This window comes from Nilaparvata lugens, chromosome 3 (assembly GCF_014356525.2).
Source record: "Nilaparvata lugens isolate BPH chromosome 3, ASM1435652v1, whole genome shotgun sequence".
Classification (NCBI taxonomy): Eukaryota; Metazoa; Arthropoda; class Insecta; order Hemiptera; family Delphacidae; genus Nilaparvata; species Nilaparvata lugens.
The window spans coordinates 12697893-12725274 of record NC_052506.1 but is presented as its reverse complement, the minus strand read 5'-3'; the positions used below and the strand labels follow the sequence as shown (position 1 = coordinate 12725274).

Below are 27382 nucleotides of genomic sequence, written 5' to 3'. Positions count from 1 at the left end.
ACCTTTCCATTGACTTAGCTTTGTGCCATTCTCTTGCAGTGCGCGGCTACAGGGATGATGGGGGCACCTTGCTTCAGTAAGGTGTCAATCTGTCGTCCTGTCGGTCGCGCACTGCTCACTTCCTCTATCCTGTACTCCCTGCCTTGGGAAAATTCTTCTTTTTTCATTTTATTTTCTATTTTTGATGGTCTGCGACCATAGACCGAGTGGCCACCGGAATAAGTGACCCCCCTCCATCAAGCGCCAACGGCCTCCTACAGGGCGGATGAGCAGTGGAGGATCCTGGGCACCCTTTTGCCCCAGGGTTGGGAAACTGGCCCTAAAAGCGGAAGAACTGTGATGAGACAGTCAACGGTATAAGGATGACGTGGCAACGGAAACCCTAGTCATTAAAGGTCACCTGGTGACTTTCCTAGTATGTCAGCATGGCTATGTTCTTGTTAAATCAGTCCGGAGTTTCAAGCTCCCCATTCGGATCTCCGGGGGGAGCAAATGGGAACAGAAACATGAGTAATTATAAACTAAAGATGAAACAGATTAAGAGAATATGTACATGGAATGTTAAAACCATGGCCCAAGCAGGAAAAATTCATAATGCATTTTTGGAGATGGAAAGACTAGGTATAGAGATCATGGGAGTGAGTGAGATGAGATGGCCCAACTCCAGTTACTGTAATATAGGAGACTATAGAGTCTACTATTCTGGAACAACTAATGGAAGATATCAAAATGGCGTCGGAATAATCGTTAATAAAAATGTTGCTAATCATGTCACCAACTTTGTCCCTGTGAATGAAAGAGTCATGCTGCTGCAATTGAGTACCTCACCGGTAAATACAAATATAATCCAGGTGTATGCACCTACCTGTGATCATAGTGAAGAAGAGGTCGAAGAGTTCTACTCTCAGATCGAGGATCTCTTGAAAAAACTTCCCAAACAGGAACTACTTATCCTGATGGGTGATTTTAATGCCAGAGTAGGCAAAGGTAGAGAAGGAAAACATATTGGTCCTTGTGGTCTTGGTGCCAGAAACATGAGAGGTGAAACTCTGAGCTTATTTGCATCTGAGCATAATCTGGTAATAATGAACACTTTTTACAAGTTACCAGACAGACGACTCTATACCTGGACGTCTCCTAGAGATGATGGAGAAAATCATATTATCCGTAATCAGATAGATTATATCTTGGTAAACCAAAGATATAGAAACAGCTTCACAAGTGTTAAAACGTATCCTGGTGCGGATTTGCAGTCAGATCACAACCCACTTATAGGAGAATATAGGATAAAGCTCAAGGCTATACAAAGGAGAAAATGTCCACGATATGACTTCAAGAAGCTTAGGAACAGCACACTAAAAGACCAAGTGAAGAATGACATCAATGATAGGTGCAGGCAGATTGAGGAGGAAGTTGTCAATACGCGGGATCAGGTTGGGGCGTTTGCAGAGGCAACAAGGAAGATCAAGGATGAATATCTCAAGGATGATGGAAAGAGACACAAATCATGGATGACTGATGAGATTTTGTCACTCATGGAGGAAAGGAGAAAACAAAAGAACAATCCTCCAACTTACAAGAGCTTAAAGAGGTCCATCCAAAGAAAGATAAGAGAGGCAAAGGAGAAAGAGTTGGAGGAGAAGTGCCAGCAGATTGAGTTCTTCCAGAGCAAGTTTGATGAGGTCAATGTACATAGAAGGGTGAGAGAGGTGACAGGAAGGCTGAAGAGGAGAACTGTTGGGAGGCTTGTGACTGATGCAGGAGATCTGATAGTTGATAGAGAGGCTGTTAAGGAGGCTTGGAAGAAGTATGTGGAACAGCTATTCTTTGATGAAAGAGGAGAACCACCTGCAATGCAAGTTCAGGATATGTCTGGTCCTAGTATCATGGTGGATGAAGTCAAGGCTGCTATTGGTGCCATGAGAGAAGGGAAGACTCCGGGTCCAGATGGGGTGCATACAGAATTTTTCAAACTTTTAGACGATGAATCAATAAAATTCTTGACCAATATATTCAATCAAATATACAATTCTGGAAGCATCCCAGATGAATGGCTGATTTCCGAATTTATAATATTGCCTAAGAAACAGGGAGCCAAGACATGTGGTGACTATAGAACCATCAGCCTCATGAGTCACATGTTGAAGCTCTTCCTTAAAATTATTCATCGGAGAATCTACAAGATTTGTGAAGAAAGAGTCGCAGACACACAGTTCGGCTTCATGAAGGGAGTTGGTACAAGAGATGCCTTGTTTTGTCTACAGGTCTTGTTCCAACGCTGTAGAGACATGAACTGTAATGTTTTCGCATGTTTCATCGATTACAAGAAGGCATTCGATAGGATTCAGCATGTGAAAATGATGGAGATCTTGAGGAGCACAGGAATGGATGAGAAAGATCTTCAAATCATTCAAAACCTGTATTGGAATCAGTCTTCTACTATAAGGATCAGTGCAGAGGAGCAGACCAATGCAGTTGACATTCTTCGAGGCGTTAGGCAGGGCTGCATCCTTTCACCATTGATATTCAATCTTTATTCAGAGGAAATCTTCAGGGAGGCCCTTGAGAATACTGAAATGGGAGTATTGTTAAATGGAGAAAGCTTGAACAACATCCGATATGCAGATGATACTGTAATTTTCGCTGACAACATGAACAGCCTGCAGGAGCTTGTGAACAAGATAGGAGGCGTCAGTGAACAATATGGCTTGGAAATAAATGTAAACAAAACAAAGTTCATGGTGATAAGTAAGGGAGCAGTGGGAGGATGTGACTTGATGCTTAACACCAAGCCGATAGAGAGGGTGCAACAGTTCACGTATCTGGGAACCTTGATCAATGAGAAATGGGATCATTCTCAAGAGGTGAAATGCAGAATAGAAAAAGCGAGGGCTGCATTCAATCAGATGGCAAAACTGTTCAAGAGTCACAACCTTAATATGCACATCAAAATCAAACTCCTCCACTGCTACATTTTCTCAATACTCTTCTATGGGATGGAGTCATGGACATTGACCAAGTCAACTGAAAAAAGACTCGAGGCTTTTGAGATGTGGCTGTATAGAAGAGTGTTGAGAATTTCATGGATGGACAGAGTGACCAACAAAGCTGTATTGGAGCGAATGGATAAGGATTTGGAAGTGATGAACATCATCAAGAGCAGGAAGCTTGCATATTTTGGCCAAACAATATTTGTAGAGGAAGAAACATTTGTTTCATTCCAGTGTAGTCTGTGGAGGACGATTCAAATCATGAGTAGATTCATGATCATGGCATTCGTTATATCTTGTATAATCCGATTACTTTATACCCATAATCATAATCCGATTATTACCCGTAGATCATGCAAGAGCCAAACCAAGCAATGCAATAACTCATCCTTCAACACTATTAGGATCTAGGTATCTATTGCACGAATAGAACTCATGATAAATTACAATGATACCAAATGCAGAGAGTAATAATAATTCCCAGTTTATCTAGGTTATTCTCCTCATTCATGGGGATTAGGTTTCAATGAAACTAGAAAGAGGTTTTAATCCTCATAGGCCCGGTTGCACAACAGCCGGTTAAATTTTAACCGTGATTAATTCCACGAGAATCAATCAGAAGTTTTTCTAAAGACGGCTTCTCTGATTGGTTCTCCTAGAATTAATCACGGTTAAAATTTAACCAGCTGTTGTGCAACCGGCACTAAGTCTTCTGAACCAGTATAACGTTTTAGAAGTGCAGTATGTATACAAAGCAAAACTTTATAAGAATGGTCAGCAGTTTAAAAAGAATCCACTACAAAAAATACACAATCCTTTAATGGAATAGAAGGAGAAGCTATGACAATATTGTGACACATTTCAAGAGTTTTCTATGGATTCGATTATGCTAATCGATGAACGGTATAGTGGCATACTCAATCAACTTCCCGCAATGCTGACCATGAACGGAATAAAAAAGTTGATTTTATTTCAAAGAGATGTTTCATATCGAAGCTTATTACTTGCCAATGCCAACCAGGTAGAGTTGCAGTAGTCCTACTATAATATAAGTATGATAAATATTTGTAGCTTCATATGAACGTAAACAAAGCTGCCTCGAACGAATAGATGAATAGTTTCAGCCGGCAGTTCAATGTTGCGACTCTCAAGGTTGAATCAACAAGTTTAGCTGGTGAAAACGTGAGTTGCCGTGTAAAAATCGTGTCGTGTCAACTGGGAGGTTGTAACAAAGAGCGGGGACTGATTTCCACCAAAAACATGTTCAGTGAAGAGAGAAGTGAACTTGCAGGTCACCGGAAAACTTCAGTTGAATGCGTCATCAAATCAACTCAAGTTTGTTGTCTTGAATGGAGTGTCTTAACATGAATGAGACTGGAACAGGCAACTTCACCCGACTTCCTTCTCCTCTAGAAAAGCTTTCGCCACACACACTTTTCGATAAGCAAACAAATCAAGCTGATGATAATGGAGTCGAAGACAAAGTAAGTTGATCCTAAAAGCCGGAACTTCTATAAAACGAAACTTCTTTCCTTCAGCTAAGGTTTAATTACTAGGCTTGATAATGATTACTGTCCATTGTCTGTAATGAATAGCTTTAGGTACAGTTTTGTGATGAGAAGGCTACGATGGATTTAAAAAAATAGTAAATAATCTATACTATAATAATGGAAAGAACTGGCTTATACACGTACGGGATAGGAAAATTATGTTTGACGCATCATCATATCTGAACTACTGGACTGATTAACTTGAAATTCTGCATATAGATTTTTAATTCACCGAGGAAGGCCTATTTTCAATTCTTCAAGATTTCATTACGTCAAAGTTTTCTGAAATTTTGCATATGGATTCTTAATTATTAACCGGGGATGTTTATAGGCCTATTTTACAATTCTTCAAGATTTCATCAATTCTTCAAGATTTCAGATTTAATTATTAACCGGGGATGTTTATAGGCCTATTTTACAATTCTTCAAGATTTCATCAATTCTTCAAGATTTCAGATTTAATTATTAACCGGGGATGGTTATAGGCCTATTTTACAATTCTTCAAGATTTCATCATGTCAAGTTTTGAAATGTTCGAAATTTGAGTGGCCTCTTTCAACAGACATATTATTCCTCATCAACACTTCCCTGCCAAATATTGAGTTTTATCAAAGGATTTTAATTTTTCAGTCTGGATTCGAGAGATTGAAGCCTTGAGTAAAATTGAGCGTTTACCAATGCTACCAATCAATCGTTTACTACTCGTTAAATATCTAATACTAATATAATTACGTTATATATTACTAATCGTTCTACCAATCGTTTAATCGTTTACCAAAGATTAAAAATATATCTTACCAATCCTATTTTGACTTCTATTCTTATTCAATACTTGAAGGTAACCCGTGCTCCGCAAGGGTCTAATATTATTATAAAAAATAGTGTATTTACTTCGTAGCAATTCATGAATTCATGAATATCCTTTTAAATTTTGCATACAATCAATATTGAAAATTCAATTACACTCCTATTTAACATTATCTCATTCAAGTTCATGAGCAAGACCACAAAAAGAATTATACTGTAATAATTATTGTTTTCAACATGTATGCTTCTATGTTCGTAACGCATTCGGCTATTGTAAGTTGATGTGTATGCCCTGATATGAAAGTGAGTGAATATTGGTACTTTAGAAAACAGGTAATAAGAGCTAATGAGAGAAGGGTCAATAGGAAATGTCATGGTGAAAGCTCACTGAAGCGTCCAATCCGTGACCTCTATAAGTGGAATATTTTATTGACATCTCAGACTAATAATCTCAAAATGAGTGAGTTGGTAAAGTTACGACCAAGGAATGTATTCTAGATACATTGGTTACGTCCATACCAACCATGTAACTCGAGCGACTAAGTGCACTTTCTCCCCTTAAATCTGATACTTTAACTACAGATTGATCATAATCAATAGGTTTTAATGAACTTGATTGCTCTGGAGGATTTTTAAGACTAATTTTTTAGTAACTCTGGTCTGCGCACAGGCATCTAGCCCATGCAGACCATTCTCATATTATTCATTGTGCTCATTTCCTTACATATATTTGTGTTTCTCATCGTTTTCCTCAAAACCTAAGCCACATTAAGATTTATAAACTTAAATTTGAAATTTAAATCAATACTTTCATTTTATTTTAGACACTTTACATAAAATTTATTTTTACTTATATACGGTAATTTTGGATGATGTTGTAACACAATGGTTAAGTTTTTTTTTTGTATGACAATGAATGAGCACAGCATGTTTTATTTTGTTAAATGATTTTTTTTTGAAATAAAGAAACTTTTGTCTGTCTGTCTGAAGAAAATTCAATACCTATCACTTCTCATTCTATCTATTCTATTCTATTGTGGGTTGAGTGGAAGAAGAGGGGGCTCTTATTGTCTCAATTTCACTCACATCACTTTTATTGTAAAGTATAAATAGAAGTCATTTATCTATCTATCTATCTATCTATCTATCTATATCTATTCATTCTGAAACTGCAGAGGTTTAAATTAACTCATTATTTATCATTATTTAGCGTATGGCAGATACACAACAAATATATAGCTCATGAGTCTCAAATGACTAGATATACACTGTATATTTCCAAATTCTTTGGGATGTTGTGTAGTTTTCTTTATCAGGAGAAGATAAGTTTGTCTGACCGCCATAATTTGCTAGCCCATTTAGCGTTAACCAGTGTGCACCATGGAGGCGAACTAGCATTACATATATTTAAGTTAAAAATCCGATTCTTATCCCACAGAAACAAAAATTTAAAAATCATCTTCACCATTACAAATGTCCAAAATTGCTTCAAATTGTAATTTATTACATAAAAACGAATCGAATTTCTTGAAGAAACTCTTAATTAACTCACTGATTGTCTCATAGAAAACGATAAAGCATAGAAATAATCATATAAAATTAAGAAAAGACTCTCTGTTATCTCTTAATCTTCTATTCTTCTCCCGAAATTTTCTCAGAATATTTCTCTTCTGAAATGAAAATAGCTGTGAAAACAATTGCGTATTTGATCAATCGTTGAATAATGTAATATCTGCCTATCAATTCATTGGATTCACTCATATTCTTGATCAGTCAGCATTTGCGAGATTCGAAGAGATTGGGAACTAAAGAGCTGAACCTCTCAAAATCAGGGAGCTACTTCAAACCACGGTATTTAGATGAAACGGTAGGGGTCACGAAAAGAGTGCGCAGTGGCAATACTTACTATTACTTACCTAAGTAATGGTAGGCATTGGCAGTGGCCAGCCAGCTATATTGCGTCATCGCCACCAACCGAAGTTTTTTCTAACACCTATTGGCAATTTATGAAACTTATTTCTTAAAAGCAGATGATTGGATATAAAATGACGTCAGCTTCACCGGAAATTTAGCACAATCATGCGCGTGACACCTACCGTCTTCTTCTATATACTGTGACTTCAAACTTCTCAAAAAAACACCGAATACATTCTCAACATTATTAAAATTCTATTTCCAGTGACAAATCATGACATATACAGCGAGAAATCATGGGAAAATGGAGTTTGAATACGGTGAGATCACCAGATATGTGAGTGGTGACTGGTGACGTTACTTCCACATGGACGATCCGGCTAATGAACGCCAAGCCGATGACTGATTGCAACGGTTCTTCTAAGGATGATTTAAGCGGAATCTTGCCGACCCACCTTCAACTGAATAATGCATGACTCGATGGCCTTTCTAATAGCCCAGCAACACTTCGGCCAAAAATCCCTCCGGTAGTGAGATGAGTGCACGGTGCAGCTTGCAGGACAGGTTTACATGGTCAATGCGGCAATAAAGGAGAAACACGTTGTTCGGGGTTCATCATCATCAAGTGGATAGAGAGGCGAGAACTGATGTTTTACTCACTGTCACCCGATTTAATAATTTACATGGACAAAAAAGAAGAGGTGTTGATTTGAGCATTACTATTCGACAGCTAGATTCGACAAACAAACATGAGTGAAAAATACAAAAAAGTGGATGATGGAAGGAATGTATCTGAAGCGAAAAAGAGATATTGAAGATGATGGTTTCTTGATCCATTCCGAGCTGCAATGTATTAACACACTTTGTTCTATGAATTTCACTTGTGACAATACATTGTGTGTTAAATATATTGAAGTGGTGAACGATATGTGATGAGAGGTGGGGAGATAAAAAATAGATGAAAGAGGTGAGTTCTGAGAGCAACAAAGTTTTCAACTAGTTGTTTTTTTTTAGTTTACAAACCGTATAATGATCTAATATGGTGAAGAAGAGAAATAACTAATGACAAAAATTCACAGACCTGTCGTTTTTAGAATGAAGTCTCTCCTCTCATCAACCATGGTTGAGTGAGTTAATAGAAAGTCTAATTGGAAATATATTTAATTGTTCATCTTTGGAAAACAATATCGAAACAATATTGGAAACAATAATTTATCTTATCGGATGCAATTGGTCCTAATCCAAGAATCTAGTTGTAGAATAACAATGAGAGAGTTGATAGTTAGTGATGCAAAGCATTAATGAGCATACATTTTGGCTCATGGTGTCGGTTGAAAGTATTCAGATCATTTGTAGTATTTTGAATTTATGATCTCTCAAGCGATTGAATATGAGAAGAAGAATATAAAAAATATTCTTTGTGAAACAAGTTGAGACTTGGCCCTCCATCCGAAGAAATTACAGAGTTGCCAAATCGTGTAAAATTGCAACTTTCTCAAATTTCTAATTCAACGTCAGAATTGGATGTAGAATATCATCCTCGATATCCTAGTAGTGCTAAAAAAGTTTCATGGTTGAAGAATTAAAATGAAATTTAACTTCTATGATAAAATTGGAAACATCGCGAAGATTTGTTTTTCTTTTGAATATCACTACTCTCAGAATCATCTCTCTCAACTTATTTTACACAGACTATCGTATGCAAACTTCGTATGTAATTTGCATAGTTGAGATGTTCGAAATTTGAGAGGCCTAATTCAACAGACATTATTCCTCATCAACTATTCCCTACCAAATGATGCTGATACTGAAACCTATACTAGAATCTCAATTTACATGTACAGTGCGCGTCCATAGCATGACAATGAGCTAGTAGGCGATTAGGCCAAGGTCAAGTGATTGCGAAATCAATTAGGAAAATGAGTTTTAATCGCTGCTTGAATCTTCAATAATTTAATGTAGATTTAATTGTGATCAGGGACCAACAATTACAGTTAATTGATGACATTGTTCTAAATGGATTTATGGAATGGATCGTTTTGCAAAATTAATTTCATTCAAGAGAAAATGGCAGTGGAGTTGATTATTTTTTACTTCAAGTATCATAAATTTTCATCAATTAAAGCTATACTATTGTATTACATGCTAAAAAGTCCATATGATATCATTTCAATCCATTTACACAATTGGGTCATGCTTTATTATAATTCTGTTGAAATTAAAGATTCCTCAAGAGTACTTGTTCTACAGTCTTCAGCTTTTCACGTTCAGAATTCAGAGCACATTCAAACTTCATTCAACAACGAAAATGTATAGAATGTAATTCGACTTACATTATTATTTATACATTGATAGATACAATATCATTCTGAACTATGAATGATTAGGAAAGGAACAACAGGCTTAAAGCCCAAAACTGTTACTTTCCCAAATTTGGATAGAAATTGTCCAAAAATAGGTTATGTTTACACTTCATGATTTTTTTCCATTACATAGCAGAGTTATATTACTGTTAATAATATAGTTATTCCAATTAATAAATTATTTCCTTCTCCATGATAATCTCTGGATAAGACAGTATTTATTCTCTTCAAATCATCTCTGAAGTCACAACGCATTCATTCTCCATTGCGCTTATAAAAATTCTATTTATTTTTCTAAAAAATTAGAGAATCTTTTTTCATTCTCTTGATAAAATGAGGATACAGCCTTGTGAAAAATCATCATTGATACGAAAATCTCATCTAGATCTAGGTATGTAAATCTTGAAGACTATAATGAACGTTTCCAAGTTCATAAGAAATAACTGAGAAATTTACTGTGAGAATCTATAAATCTTGTAGCTTTGAAAGATAAGTTGATTCATTAGGAGACATTAGACTTGTCGTCACTCACAGCTCACAGGTAATAAAAATAAATTTCCAATATATGTTTACTAAAGTCCAGTATACGAAGAATGTATTTTACTTAGCAGAGTTATATTACTGTTAATATATTTATTCCGAAATATATATATATTATTTCCTTCTCCATGACAATCTCTGGACAGTATTTATTCTCTTCAAATCATCTCTGAAGTCACAAATCATTCATTCACCATTGCGCTTATAAAAATTCTATTTATTTCTCTAAAAAATGAGAGAATCTATTTTCATTCTCTTGATTAAATGAGGATACTGTCTTGTGAAAAATCATCATTGATGCGAAAATCTCATCTAGATCTACATATTATGTAAATCTTGAAGACTATAACTTAGATAAGAAATAACTGAGAAAGTTACTGTGAGAATCTATAAATCTTGTAGCTTTGGAAGATAAGTTGATTCATTAGGAGACATTAGACTTGTCGTCACTCATAGCTCAAGTTTCAACAGCTCACATGAGATATTAGCAATTTTAGCGCCCCGCTGTTAGGCGCAGTGTATCAGGTACTCAATCTTGCAGTTAGTAAGTGGTCCATCGTCCGCATAGGTAACTGTACTCTCCTCCTACAATATCAGGGTCAGCTGTAGTGAGCTGCGAGAGAGGACCTGGGCCATACAGCCTCAGCCTAAGGTGAGAGATAAAGAATGCTGCAGCCACTTGGAGAAAGCAGAGCCGTGTAGTATTCGACATCTGCAAGGCGTTCAAGCTCAACCATAATATGTCCCTAATTGGCTCCATATTTGGACTTTGTGAATCAAATCGCTATCTTATTTTTTATGCACGATCATCTCTCGTGCAGCTTTCCATTGCTTTGAATATTTTCACCAACACGGAACACATGCTCAAGCATCAAAGTTTCAATCTTGAAGTTTCTGAATATAAATAGGATACGCAGATTGACATCGCAATCTCTATGATAAAACCATAGAGAAACGATAGCATAAGTAGATATCCCATGGTATAGGGCGTTTATGTCGTAACTTTTACTGTTATCCCAAGCCGATAGTTCAAATAGTTCTTTCCTATGTAGCTGTGTGACGCTGGTAGTCTCTCAAATTGTGTCGTTCATACACTATAAACCCAACAAAACCATAAAAATTGACAGTAATTGGCTTGAGATAACAGTAAAAGTTGCGACATAAATTCCCTATACCATGGGATATCTACTTACACTATTGTTTCTCTATGATAAAACCAGACAAGGAATCGTGGGATACTATCCCTATCATCTAAAAACTATGATGAAATTAAACAAGGAATCTTGTGCTACTGTCCTTATCGTCTAAGAAATGCATTCAACTGCCAACAAACCAATATAAAACCAATTAATTTAGAATTAAATTGAATAATGGGAGAGCTATCAATCTATTGATTCTATTCAGTTTTTGAATGAATCAATAGATACTGAATAATAGTTTATGGTAAAACTCCTTTCCAATTGAATAACTAGTAGTTCTGTGAACAGTAGACCTCGCGCTCAGTAAGTTACATTGACCTGTTGTTAAGTTTTCTCAAAAATAATTAATAAGTTATCAATTTAAAATGTCTAGAAAAATCCTAAATAAACATACAGTTTTCTGTCCTATCGTACCGTGTCGTGTCGTCCCGGAATGTGAGTGTGAGCGCAACTGCCTACAACGTTGATGGAAAGATACATTTTCAAGATGTTCGATGTTTTTGAACGGGTAGTATTATAGTCAACTGTCTACTAACGTTGATGGAAAGATACATTTTCAAGATGTTTTTGAACGGGTAGTATTATAGTCCACTAGACAGCTGATTTATGATGAATAACTCTAAAGTATGATTTTTACGGTAATATTGGCGTTCAAAGGAGACTCCTTTTCCTTTTGTATTATCCTTAAAATGCAAAATTTCAAAAAAAAAAACCGTATGTATACGTCGACGCGAAATTCAAAAAGGAACTTACCTGTCAAATTTCATGGAAATCTATTGCTGCGTTTCACTGTAAATGCGGAACATAAAAACATAAATATAAACATATCAACATAAAGAGAAATGCAAAACCGTCGACTTGAATCTTGGACCTCACTATATTCATTATATTCATTGGTATTCCAATTACAGCGACCGGCCTGATTGGGCTTAACCGCAAAAATATGTTTCATTTCTTTTCAATTCATTTTTAATGTCATGCATTTTGCAGTGTGTCAGTTAACACTGTGTTAAAAGTCAACCAAGAATGTATGAATCAATAAAGAATAAAGTTTTTTTCTATATTGAAGCATTGAAACATATAGGCAGAGAGGAAAGGATTAATATTGTATTCTGTTCTATCTGATATTGGGTATGATGAAGATTGGAAGATTGAGTGCTTGTTGGAAAAACTAGTTTGCAAAATAAACTTGGCAGAAAAGCTGCTTTAAACTGCTGATAGAACTTCCAAATGGAGAATCAGGACGAATCCTCTTCGGTTTGTGTTGGGAGGTGCAACTTTGCGGCGGAGTGAGGCAAAGTAAAACGAATACTGTAAACTGTAACTCAAACTAGCGGTTGTCAGTCGATCATTCACACATGAGGGACTCGCGAGAAAACGTACTTCACGCGCGCATCCAACTTATCTTCGCAGCGCAAGGTGAATGAACTTTATCTTTGTTTCTTTTTAGATATTCTCAATTATCGGTGAAACTTCTTGCATCACACGCACAAGACTCGGCACAAGAAACAGTTTCAAAGAGTAAACTGAATAAGAATCGCAATAAAATCTTGACCGAGAAAAACCAGACGCCAACGGAGCTTTCTCAACAACAGACCACACACATTTATTTCAACTATACACCATTTTCTATTTTGACCTTCTGACTTTACTTGGCTGGCATATCATTATCAGATTGGCTTCACGAACATATTCTAGTAGAAACTGAACATTGCAGCTTGTGCAACTAAACTATCGAGATGATTGGATTAGCTTAGAAAACTATGGGAAGATGTAAGTTTGGAAAAAATAAACTCTACACATTGCTAATTTACCAACAAATCCTAATCACAATTTTGATGAGTAAATATTCTTGATAGGAAGTGAAAATGATGTAGAATAAAGACAGTGCTAAATATTGGAAAGAATCCAATACGTAACACTTTATTCAAATTTAAAACCCTTGGCATCACCATTCGGTGAATACTGTTTAATATTTGTTGACTTTGTAATAGCACTGGGATGGAACCCCCCTCAAGTACTTGTAGCCTACAACTGAATTTTGATTATATTATTTCTATCTAAATATTTTAAAGATTTTCAAGTGGCAATATCCAATGAACGTGTACATTTGATGAATAAATATGACTGAAGATAAAAGTACGAATCAAATCAATCAATTTGAACCTATATCATGATAAAACATAATTTAATTCCACTCCTCTATAGAGCACATTTTCTTTCAGCCTATCTGCAATTATTATAATTATCAGTCACATAATTGAATATAAACATCACATTAATAGGCATATTGAAGAATGAATTCAATCAAAAGTGGAATAATTATTATTCCCATGATGCAATTTGTCAACTAGATGTTTGGGGCTGTTTTCATGTTTCTTTGTCCTATTAAGTTAATTGTGAATGATTAAAAAATACGATTAATGATGAATGAGTATTACCGTATTTCATCCGTTTTTTGAACTATTTTTAACGACACTACAGTCTAATTTTTGAATATTGGTTATTAAAACTAGTACTCACTTCTGGAGCGCTTTCGGATTTTTCAAATCCATTTTCAACACTCTTTGTTTCCCAACAGTGTTGAAAATGGATTTTAAAAATCCGAATGCGCTCCACAGTGAGTACTAGTTTTAATAACTAATATTCAAAAATTAGACTGTAGTGTCGTTAATAATAGTTTAAAAACGGGTTATTACATGCAGTAATGTCGTGGAAAAAGAAATAGATGAGTATTATTTCATGTCACTCATTCTTCTCGAATCAATCTAATCTCACTGTTAAATCATTTATCCCCATTATTTATTTGTTCAGTTCTTTGGGAGTTCAGTTCTTCGGAATCTGAGATAAATTTCTACATTTTTATTTGAATATTATGTTGGTTTTCAACTCGTAAGTGATTGATCCTTCCTTTCAAATTTATTTGTCAACAAATATCCAGTTAGCCAATGTGATAATTTTCAGCACTTAGACTCACCGCCGGAAATCGGAACCCAGAAACTACTCAATTGAGTGATGCAACAAAGTTAATAACATCATTACAAGCCTCAAACGATGAATAATACTTGCCCCAGTCGTAAAAATAAACTTTTGGGATCGAGAGCCGAAATAATTTCTGAATAATTCATGAGACACACAATGGTTTGATGGAGATTATGAAGGAAGGATACGAAGGATGAACTCGTGCTGCTTTGTTTGTATGGGAACGGGCAGCGGAGGAAAAGCCTTTGCATTTGATTTGGACGAATCAAAACAGCCGAAAGCAATTTGAGTGTCCCACGCAGCAGAGAGAGCAGACCACGCACCGCGCTACAGGTAATAGGCTTCGAACAATAAACTGGAACTTCAGCTGGAGCAAGAAGTGCTCTGGATACGGACCATTACGTGACACTGCTATCCAACCGCTAATCGCCTGTTCACAGCCAACAGCAAAGTTCAAGGCTTAGAAGCCACCAAATAAACTCGTGAAGACATTCCAGTGGGCAACAGGAGACAGCTATAGCCCCAGTTTTCGATTTTGTTGAAAAAAGGTGAAACCTGAGTAGACAACCATGCGATGATCCATCTAGCAAGCAGAACACTTGAACTGGAGAGATGAATGGATGAGTAGGGGTTACGATTGATGATATACAAAAAATTATGATATCATGGAGAAGAATAATTTAATTTTTGAATCACTATAACTTTACAATCTTAGATATACACGGTGTCCCATGAAGAGGTTTACACGTTTAATTTTATATTACGTGCCCATCAATGCACAAAACGTTTTCAAATTTTACTCAGTTTACAAAGTAGGTTCTAAAAATAATCTGGGGGAATTTCAGCTCCCTAATTTTCGTAGGAACAAAATGGCGGCATATTGAAAAGTTTACCAATTTGCTTCCTGGAAAAACTACTGTCACCATTTTGTTTCTACGAAGGTTAGGGAGCTGAAATTTTCCCAGAATATTTTTATATTTTCAGAGTCTACTTTGTAAACTGGGTAAAATTTGAAAAGTTCGGTGCATGAATGGGCACGTAATATGAAATTAAACGTGTAAACCTCTTCGTGAGACACCGTGTATAATTTTATAATATAAAAATAGTGTGAATCTCTAACTTATTCATCAAAATCGCTCGTGAAGGAATTTGAAAATGAATAATTATAGACCTATTTCAACAATAATATTGATCGTACGATTTCAAATTTTAATTCGAAGCTAGAAGAAAACTGATTAAGTTTGGAACATAAAAATTTCTAAGGATGGGAAACTATATTATTAGAATTTGGTTAGTGATTCGTTAAATTCTGCACTGTATATTATGAACTTGTTTATTTGTTTTTGATATGCATGTATTTTACATTTTCTTGTATAAGATACATAAGTTGTAAAATCGCTTCCCAGTGGATTGGAATTCACCTAAAACTGTAGGTCCATTCATCCTCAACATCATCCGACTCATTACCCACGCACAAGCCTAGAGTTCATGTGGGCATCACCCTCAGCAGAAAAAAGTCTTGAAAGTTTAGCCTTGTTCTTCAATGCAGCCACAATAACCCTGATTAACCATCAACCACCACTGTAGAAGTATGGAAAAAAATAAACAATAAATTTTATTTTTTAAATGAGAATAATTATTTTTATTCTCAAGAATAATTTATGAAATAGGTATATATTTCTGTAGTGAATTGAGATACTGAATTCATTTAAAAAGATTTTGATTTGATAATTATATTACACACTTTTCTTTCGAACAAATGTAATTTATCGGGCTATTATCATTTGTTGTTCATCCTTATCGGTTGGTTATGTCAGCGTTCATTCTTTTATAGATTCGAAATTCAACTGAAGAAATTAGTTTTACTATTTTCTCTGTCATTGCACTTAGGAGTTCTGATTCATGCAATCTATCACTTGTTCGTATAATTTATTGATGCTCAAAAGAACAGTAGGAAGACATACAACTCCAATACAATACTGTATATATTACGGTAGATAATGTTGTTCTTTTTTGGAAATCTTGTACACGATTTTTGAAACGAACATAATATTCCACCTCCACACAAAACATTACTCTGGGTAGGAAGTGGAACGCATGTCTCGGTGTACAATTTTGGGAATCCTATTATGAAAAACGGATGTATTGATAAATTGGCCTCACAAGAAGGTAATGTTATCCTATTGTTTCTTGAGAGATCAGTTTTCAGAAAATCGATGTTCAAATAAATTATAATAATTCTTGTAGAGGAAAGGAATGCGGACAGTAGCCACAGCGACACACAGTCGACCTGTTGGAAAGGCACGCGTGAAATGAGCTATCGTGATTTATTATCGAAATTCCATTGGTGAGATGAAGAAGCGAGAGAGAAGACAAGTGGTCCCTGCCGATGGTGGGTTGATCCGTAGGCAGTAGGCAGCACTGCACTAAACATAGCATGTTTATAACACTGCTCGGAATATTTTCATTGCCTTGGACTCCATCCAAGTCCAGATCCGTACAGGTTGTCTCATTCACCTTTACTTCCATTTAAATCTCTTGCTATCGGCAGGTCCACACTACACACGTCCGTGCTCCGACACTCGTGAGATGCCTTCTAATTGCTGTTTCCAGCTCGTCAATGCACTTTGATGGCTGTCCGATATTGGACAACTGTCAACATTAGCCTGATTTATGGTTATCTAGCTTGAACTCTTTATCCAACATTTGTATTCTGTATCACAACAGTGAAGAATATGATTAAGTAAGACTGCAGTGAAACTGCAGGATTGCAAGATCCAACTCTGGCAACAAGTAGGCCTATATTTTCGTCATATTTACCGTATTTTTATACATTTGATAAAATAGAAATCATGTGAATGATAAGGAGAGGAACAATAGGCTTAAACCAAAACTAAAAAGAAGAAACTTAAGTAAATTAAAAGATTAATTATTACTATCACATTGTATGGGGATGCACTTTTCTATTCTTCAATGGTGAGAATATGAGAATGGTCAGTGTTTTTTATTTTGATTATATTTTTTGACAATATTCTAAATGACCAAATCAACTTTTCTCCCACACCCTGTTTGACAAACTCATTTAAATCCTCCTCCATTAACCGCCAAAACTCCCCTCCACCCCCACTCTGACCAAATTTCACCCTCATAACCATAAACACTTCAGTCTCTGTTTGGCTTGAGAATGTGCAATACCAGCACGAAACGGACGTCGCCACATCAAAAAATGTGAGTGTTTTTTCACTTAAAAGTTTCATGAAATACGATAGTAATAATAACAGTGGAAACAAGATGGATAACCAACAACGGATTAAATTTTTAATAATAATTCTATATTTAAGCAGGTAGCTTAAACTTCCCCAAATTGGATTGTAAGATTCAACTCTGGCAACAAGTAGGCCTATATTTTCTGTATTTTTTTACATATTTGATGAAATACAAATCATAGGAATTACTTAAGAGTTTTATGAAATACGATAGTAATAATAATAATGAAAACAAGGATTAAATGATAAGGAAAGGTACAATTGGCTTAAACCAAAACTCTTGCTTCCCCAAACTGCAGGATTGTAAGATTCAACTCCGGCAACAAGTAGGCCTATATTGTCGTCATATTTACCGTTTTTGCAAATTTTATTAAATACAAATCATATAAATGATTAGTAGAGAAACAAGGAACAGTATGCTTAAACTAAAACTGTTGCTTCCCCAAACTGCAGGATTGTAAGATTCAACTCTGGCGCAACAAGTAGGCCTATATTTTCGTCATATTTGCCGTATTTTTACACATTTTTGATAAAATACAAATCCTGGGAATAATTACGAAAGGAACAATAGGCTTAAACAAAAACTGTTGCTTCCCCAAACTACAGCAGGATTTTAAGATTCAACTCTGGCAACAAGTAGGCCTATATTTTCGTCATATTTTCCGTATTTTTTACATATTTGATGAAACACAAATCATGTAAATAAATAGGAAAGGAGCAATAGGCTTATTGACCCAAAGCTGTTCATTCCAAATGTTAATAGAAATGGATCCAAAACGTTGTATATTGCTGAAGATAATAATGACATCATGCGTCCTACAGGACTATAGATGGAAATTAATAATTATTATTCAACGAAAATCCAAATTAAATGTTGTAAATCACCCCGAAGACTTCTGCTACTGCAAATATTATAATAACCACTACTATATTCTGCTACAGCTACTATAGGACTATATGTGAATGAAGAGACAGATGATCACGAGAGATAAATGGAGCTACAGCTCTGTGTTTGCAACCACCGAGCAGTGATTTTGACAGCCATATCTGGGAAGCTGGGGGAGCTGACCTTAAGCAGCCACCCTTCCCACAAAAAAACGGAGAGCACGGCACCCATAGAATCTGAGCACTTTCTCTAACTCTTCAAGTTAGCTGAACTGGCCTCACACTGTTACAAGTATTAGTAATCTTCGAAAAAAGTATTCTATTTAAATTCCCTGCAATCAGGTTCAAATCTACATTAAACTCTTGAGATGTTACGGCTACCTTACTCATTCCTAATCTTGATAGGCCCAGAAAAAAGTAGGCCCAGGATATCCTATTATATTAAGCGAGCAATATTTGTATATATATTGTTATATTTGGTTATTTATATTTATTTTGTTTTATTTGGTTATTTATTGACCGAGCGAAGTGAGGTCTAAGATTCAAGTCGACGGTTCGGCATTTCTCTTAATGTTTAAATGTTTATATGTTGCGCATTTACGGCGAAACGCGGTAATAGATTTTCATGAAATTTGACAGGTATGTTCCTTTTTTAATTACGCGTCGACGTATATACAAGGTTTTTTGGAGATTTTGCATTTCAAGGATAATATGTAAGGAAAAAGGAGCCTCCTTCATAATCCAATATTAGAGTGAAAATCAGACTATAGAATTATTCATCATGAATCAGCTGACAAGTGATTACACAGATGTGTGAAGAAGCCAGTCTATTGCTGAATTTCCATAAGGTATATAGTTTCAATCAGGTACTTGTGGATGAGAATACTGCATGAGGTCTACTGTTTCACAGAACTACTAGAATTTATTTATGTCCAACGGATCTCGAAAACGGCTTCAACGATTTTCACGAAATTTGGAACATAGTAGGTTTATGATATAAAAATTCGATTGCACTAGGTCTCATCCCTGGGAAAACTCGCTGAACGACATTAATAAGATAATTTTTCCTTGGAAAAACAGCTGAGACTTTCGTCGTCTGTGGATGGTAAAAAAGTGAGTGAGACGCACTCGGTCTATGGAAATCAAAATATCTCATCCCCAAAATTCATAAGCTGACTTATAGCCAGCTGTAAAATATAAACATGATCATTTTTAAGAATTGTGTTCTGTTTATCAATAAATAAAAATAACGAGCTAAGCTCGTTGCCCCGATATTACACGTAAACTCGGAATATAGCCTTCTCTATTATAGTGAGGTCCTCGTTATAATGGCAGTGGAGAAAGATAGGAGAAAAACGTTGCCGATCCTCTATCTTGTCAATCCCTTCTTTGGAGGGTAGCTTATACAGGGTTTATTGATGTAATATTAACTCTTCATTCTCGTTTGAAATGTTCAATTATATTTTATCAAGCAAGAAATTATATTTTTCATGATTTCATAATGAATTTTCATAATCAAGATAAATTATTTTGTTGATTAATTATTAATTCTACATTGTTAAAATACGATCTGGCAACAAAGCAAAGCGAGAAAGAAATAGCGCTATCCGCTTTGTTGAATGATAGACAAGGATAGCAATACCATTGCCATTATAACGTGGACCACATTATAGTATACCCATATAAGGCCCATAATATACATAAACCCAACCTCATCTATTACTCCTCTCCCTTGAATAATTCCAAGGTAATTTATAATCTTATTTCCAATCGAGAAATAAAGTGGCTTTATAAATACATCTTCAGCTTATCATGAACTTCGAAAGAGCAGACGTTTGTAGAGGAGAGAAATAATGTCAAGATAAGCCAAGTGTCCAGGGCTGGGCACGCGAGAACATCCGAAAAAAGCTTCTGTAGAGATTAAAGAAGTGTGCCTTCAAACGAATGATGAGTTTATCTAGTACAAAGAATCTTTTTTTAACCCGGCATGCATGAGAATGTAATATCTGGCAGATCCATCCAGTTTTAATAGCTCATCTTCATAAAAATATCGGTTATCTTGAACAGTAATAATGCTTCCTGTCATAACTAGGAAGCCTGTTTCTAAAGAAAGACACATGTAACAGAGCTTTCAAATTTGCTCTGACCGAGATAAAAATTATAGCTTAAAATTCTCTGAACATAATCGGAGGCATGGCATTTTTATTGATTGGAGTGCATCAAAATGTTATCTTGCTATCCGTTTACCACTTGTTCTTATTTATATCATCCATAAACTTGTTCTCATTCTTCTTCATCTTCATCTCCATCATCTTCATCTTCTTCTTCTTCTTCATCTTTATCTTAATCTCCATCTTTATCTTTATCTTCTTCTTCTTCTTTATCTTCTTTTTCTTCTTCATTATCATCATCATCATCTTCTTCTTCTTTTTCTTCTTCTTCTTCTTCTTTCTTCTTCTTCTTCTTCTTCATCTTCATCTCCATCTCCATCATTTTCTTCATCTTCATCTTTATCTTTATCTCCATCTTTATCTTTATCTTCTTCTTCTTTATCTTCTTTTTCTTCTTCATCATCATCTTCTTCTTCTTCTTCATCATCTTCTTCTTCTTCTTCATCTTCTTCCTCTTCTTTATCTTCTTTTTCTTCTTCATCATCATCTTCTTCTTCTTCTTCTTCTTCTTCATCATCTTCTTCTTCTTCTTCATCTTCTTCCTCTTCTTCTTCTTCTTCTTCTTCTCCTTCTTCTTCATCTTCATCTCCATCTTTATCTTCATCTTTATCTTTATCTTTTTCTTCTTCTTCTTTATCTTCTTTTTCTTCTTCATCATCTTCTTCTTCTTCTTCTTCATCTTCTTCTTCTTCTTCTTCTTCTTCTTCTTCCTCTTCTTCTTCTTCTTCTTCTTCTTCTTCTTCTTCTTCTTCTTCTTCTTCTTCTTCTTCTTCTTCTTCTTCTTCTTCTTTTCTTCTTCTTCTTCTTCTTCTTCATCATCATCATCATCTTCATCTCCATCTCCATCATCTTCATCTCCTTCTTCTTCATCTTCATCTCCATCTTTATCTCCATCTTTATCTTTATCTTCTTCTTCTTTATCTTCTTTTTCTTCTTCATCATCATCTTCTTCTTCTTCTTCTTCTTCTTCATCTTCTTCTTCATCATCATCTTCTTCTTCTTCTTCATCTTCTTCTTCTTCATCATCATCTTCATCTTCATCTCCATCTCCATCATTATCTTCATCTTCATCTCCATCTCCATCATTTTCTTCATCTTCATCTTCATCTCCATCATCTTCATCTTCATCTTCATCTTGATGATAATAGACTATCATAGATTTTGAAGTGGTGATGGAGGTATCTATTGAACTAGAGGACAATAATATAGTTTCAACTGATATAAATAGAAGTGAATCCTCGATCTAGAGGGATAGGTCGAGTCAAGATGAGAATGGAAAACTTGAAAGTCTCTATTTATAATGAGATTATAACTACATCCCTCTTAAACTCTTTCTATTATTTTTCATGCCTTTAAACTTTGAGTTGATAAAAATGCATACACTTTGCATAGAAAAATGTTCATGACATGTTACATGCGACTTGAGCTCTGCTCAGATTTGTGGATTCACGTAACAAATGACAATAATGATAATATTATAACTTCTTGAATCTTGTAAGGAAGTTGTCAAATCAATTGAATTCTATCTAAGCTCATGGCTATTCGCTTCCAATAATAAAGACTATTTTTAGTACTTGAATCTGTTGAGAAAACTCAACCAACAAACTTAAAAAGAACATTGATGCAAGTACCTATACGGATTTGTGTTGTGAGGCCTTACAACAAATTATTATGTTTCAGGAAGACTCAACATAAAGATATAACACAAAAAAAATAAATTCTTATTCACGAAAAAATTCTCTTTTCATATCATAACTTCGAATTATCTAATGAATGATCCACTGACCTGGAACAATAATCACAAAATGGGCGAATGGTTATCACATTTTTTGTCAATATCAATAATCATAGTGTTTCATTCTCAATTTCCGATTATTCGGGATAATTATTTTCGTCCATTTTACCGCTTTTGTTGGTGTGGCGTGTTTAGGCTGTTTACTAGCCATATAAACAACTAGCCCCATTTTCTGGAGAACATGGTCTACTGTTCGAAATGTTGAAGAATAATAATAATTGAAGTCTCCAGTATAATTAACATACTGGAGACATCAAACTCTAATTTTCACTTCTCACTGAGAAAATGAATCATCTTGGGTAGTTAATCATCACTTGTGCGAAACCGATTATTCATTCTATTGATTGATTTCATTTATACAATAAGTACATCAAAATGATAGGGAGAGAAAATAAGGTAATATTATTTGTAATAATATTTGGACAATATGAAACTAAATTAGGAAATTCAAGAAATTTTGGGCAATAGCCTGTTTTTTCTTTTCCGATCGTTGTATTATTTTTGCTAACCTAATAAATAAATAAATAAGATATATTTTTGTTTTCAAATTCAATTCCCTTGTCAAAGGACTCTTCATATTTTCTATCCAATCTGTATTTATTAGTAACTAACTCATTAATATAATTATATATTCCCTAGAGATCTCAATTATTCAGACCTCAACCCGATGTATACCAATCATTTGAAAAAAGTTGATATATAATGTATAAAAGATGTAAATGTAAACGAGAAATAGTTTTTACTGTGACTTTTGATAAAGGAATATATTAAGATCAATTCTATTTAAAATATTGCAGTTTCGAGATAGCAATTATAGGAATTGTATTCTTATGTTTGTATACTCGTAGAATAACATTTAAGGCTGTGCAAAAGGCTAAAAATAAACATTCTACTGGTGATATTTTTCAAAGTTTTTCAATTTGTATATCATCAAGCTATCAAAATGAAAAATTTTTACCAGGAAAACATTTTTTCGATCATTACTTTTCGAGATATGAGCGCCTAAAGTTTAAATTTTTGGGACAGAACATTTTAAATTCGATAACAGATAAATCCATGAGATTTAGACGATTAATTCTTCATGGTATTGTTGATCGAATAGAACAAAAACTATCTAAAAATATCAATTTTTAAGAAAGTTATTCAATTTACTAAAAATGACCACAAATTATTAGTTGAGTTATTTTTGGTAAATTGAATAGCTTTCTCAAAAATTGATATTTCTAAAAGATTTTTGTTTTATTTAATCAACAATACCATGAGGAATTAATCCTTTAAATCTCATGGATCTATCTCTTATCGAATATGAAATGGTCTGTTCAAAAAATTAAAGTTAAGGCGCTCATATCTCAAAAAGTAATGATTGAAAAAAAATGTTTTCCTGAGAAAACTTTTTCATTTTGATAGCTAGGCAAATCGAAAAACTTTGAAAAATATCACCAGTAGAAAGTTTATTTTTAGCCTTTGCCCAGCCTTAAAGACGTAATCGTACTTATGAACTTCAGTAGAAATGAAGATAGACTGTATTCTTATGTTTGCAAAGAATAACAATCAAAGTTATTGTACTGAACTTGAGCAAATATAGATATCGATGTAGACATCGATTCACCCTTCACCCTTTGACCCTTCCTACACACTTTCTTCACCCTTCTGCTTTCCTACTCATTCATGAAATTAATGAGAATTGTTTTGCAAAATGCCTATTCAACCCCTTCAAACAATATCGATACCATAATTAAATACATTTCAAATTAGCAAACTTTCAATACTTTGAAATACAATTATTGGGCATGTCTCTTGATGAATATGTATTGAATATCACGGAATAGATTACTTTATCAGGCTCTGAAACTTTCTCTTCAACTTGCCTTTTATGTTGAACTTCTGGCAACGTCTTATCATAAATTCAGTTAGATTATGTATCAAAGATTTCGAGAAGGCTATCATTTAGAAAATATGTTCCGCTTTAAAGAAATGCCATACCGCAGAAACCGCAGTGGTTTTATTGCCAATATCGAAGAACTATTGATCATTACTAACAAGTCCATGAAAATTTCCTGGATCATAAATTATATGTCATTCATTAATATTAGAAGAGATAGAAAAAAAGGGTTCCAGTTGAAAAAATGTGTGAAGGTGAGAATTTTGAAAATTTCAAAGTAACAGAAATGCTATTGAATGGTAATAGTATTAATTCAGGTTGTATGTTAAAAAATGGATGTACAATAATTTAGTAATGCTGCAGGTTTCAAAACATTTGGAACAATATTGATTGGAGGATTTTAAATCATACAGGGCCCAAGTAATTGAATTTTTTACACACAATATCACCATCATTTTCTTCCATGGTTTAATTCAAAAATCAGAAATAAAGGCATTATTTATAGATAATAATGACTTGAAATTTAAACAAACTTACAACGTTGGCCAGTATTTCATTTGTGATTATTCTCCCAGTAATTTCATTCATCGTTTTTCATCTAAATTGAGAGCATAATTTTACTCTAGAAACACTTATATTCAACCTAATATCAATATTGTTTATTGAGTTATCTTGAGTTTTTGTAGACTTCATATTTGAAGTATGGAAAACATTCAGTTTTCAGAGTAAAATAAATCAATTTCATAAAATCTAAATAGTGCTGAAATTGTAGAGTCTTGAAAAAATGAAGAAATATTCAAATCTCATAAGTCAACAAAATGTATTTTACTAAACAATATCACGTTTTTTAATTATTTTTCACGACACTATAGTCGTGAGTGTTTTTGTCAAACACTTTTGACAGAAACTTGACTATAGTGTCGTGAAAAATAGTTCAAAACAAACTATTTACTAGTAGTTCCTAGTTCGTCATGTAATGTGTGATAGATGAGTAAACAATTACATCAAAGTAATGGAATAATATTATCATCTAATGCATCAAAATACTGTTTTGTACTGTGTACTGTGTGAAAAGTACTTTTGTAATTTGTACTGTGTAAAAATTTGAAAAGTAAACAACAGAATACTGCACAACATGCAAATAAGCCCTTTTCACTTACCTCCAAATGGTTATCAGCAGCCTCAGGAGAGTCGAAAACAGACTGATATCCGTTGCTCTGCATTTTTCCAAGTTGTGCACTTCAAGAATAATTATCAAAACAGTAGAACATATTGATATAACACATACAAACTTCAAGTAGGAACCGGCTCGAACACAAAACAATACACTTGTACCGAGCGAATCATATTGTCAATCTTTTTCACCGAGCAGAAAAACTATGCAAATCACGTTGACGAGAGACGAATTGAAGCAGAACGCAAGAAATCGGTTCGAAGCACGTTTTGACTATTGGAAAAAAGTTGAAAGAGCCGCGCGGTAGGACAACACTACACGCCGCCGAACCGAGCCGATTCGCGGGCCTTGAAGCGCTGAAGGCTGAACAGAGACAGACAAACTGTTTTTGTTGTTGTTGATCGTAATCTGAACAGAAACAGATTTACAGCAAACAGCTTGCGCGCAGCAACGCAGTCTAGCCAGCTAGTTTGAAAAATTCCCTCTGACCATCACAAATTTCCCTAGAGCGAAACTTTGATGAGTCTCCTCTCAGAAAAATAACACTGCTGCTATCTGTCCGTGAAGCATGGAACTGCTAGCCAATTCTTGTAGAAGTTGGTGCAACTATAGAGAAAGCATAGTTTCAGTTCTGTTAGAATGCAGGGGTATCCACAGAGCAGACTGCGTCCTTGAAATTTAAAATTCTTGGGGGGTTCCCAAAAAAAAGGTCAACAATGTTAAGGCTGTGCAAAGGCTAAAAATAAACTCTCTATTGGTGATACTATTCAGAGTTTTTCGATTTGTATACTATCAAGCCATCAAAATGAAAAAGTTTTCTCAGTAAAACATTTTTTTCCGATCATTACGGATCGAGAAGCTTACTTCTTGAGATATGAGCGCCTAAAGTTTAAATTTTTGGGACAGAACATTTCAAGTTCGGTAAGAGATAAATCCATGAGATTTAGAGGATAGATTCTTCATGGTATTCTTGATCTAATAAAACAAAAATTTTCTGAAAATAATTATTTTTGAGAAAGTTATTCAATTTACTAAAAATGACCAAAAATAACTTTTCGTTGAGTTATTTTTGATCATTTTTGGTAAATTGAATAACTTTCTCAAAAATTGATATTTCCACAAATGTTCTGTTTTACTAGATCAACAATACCATGAAGAATCTATCCTCCAAATCTCATGGATTTATCTCTTATTGAACTAAAAATGTTCTGTCCCAAAAATTTTAACTTTAGGCGCTCATATCTCAAAAATTAATGATCGGAAAAAAATTGTTTTCCTGAGAAAACTTTTTCATTTTGATAGCTTGATAGTATACAAATCGAAAAACTTTGAAAAGTATCACCAGTAGAAAGTTAATTTTTAGAAAAATGGGTCTGATGTGTTCATGGCCTTGGGAAGGCAGGAGGGGATTCGCACCCCTGTAGAATCACAAGTTATACCAAGTAGCGTACTGAATTGTTTAAAAATCATTTCTTACTTACCTACTCCTTGCTGCTACAGGCCATTTAGGGCCTTGACCTCCTTCAAAATGCCTCTTCATTCTTCTCTGTCAGCAGCTTTCCTTCTCCATCCCCTGATACCCGCCTACCTCAAGTCTTGTTCCACATCCTCCAGCCAGCGCTTGCGTGGACGTCCTCGTAACCACCCCCCCCCCACGGGTTCTCTTTTAAAGATAAAAATCATTAAGGAAGATAATTTCTTAATTTCCTAAATTAATAATAGTGAAATAGAAGATAGTTGAATTAATGGAATTTCAGTACTCTTTTTGTTATAGTGATCTTGCAATAATCATAAACTTAATCAATATTCTACTGTATTATTTCAAACTATTATTTGTAATTTCAATTTGTGAGATGTGAATGAC

At 34.7% G+C, this 27382-nt stretch overlaps 1 protein-coding gene across 1 annotated transcript in view; it reads right to left on the bottom strand.

Moving 5' to 3' along the window:
• LOC111050616 (CD151 antigen) overlaps positions 1 to 25999 on the bottom strand; it is a 75908-nt gene extending 49909 nt beyond the window's left edge. The window contains exon 1 of the mRNA XM_022336963.2: positions 25505 to 25999. Coding sequence (XP_022192655.1) covers positions 25505 to 25567 — 63 coding nt within the window. The 5' untranslated portion in view covers positions 25568 to 25999. The remainder of the gene's footprint in view (positions 1 to 25504) is intronic.
• Between the last annotated feature and the right edge of the window lie 1383 nt (positions 26000 to 27382).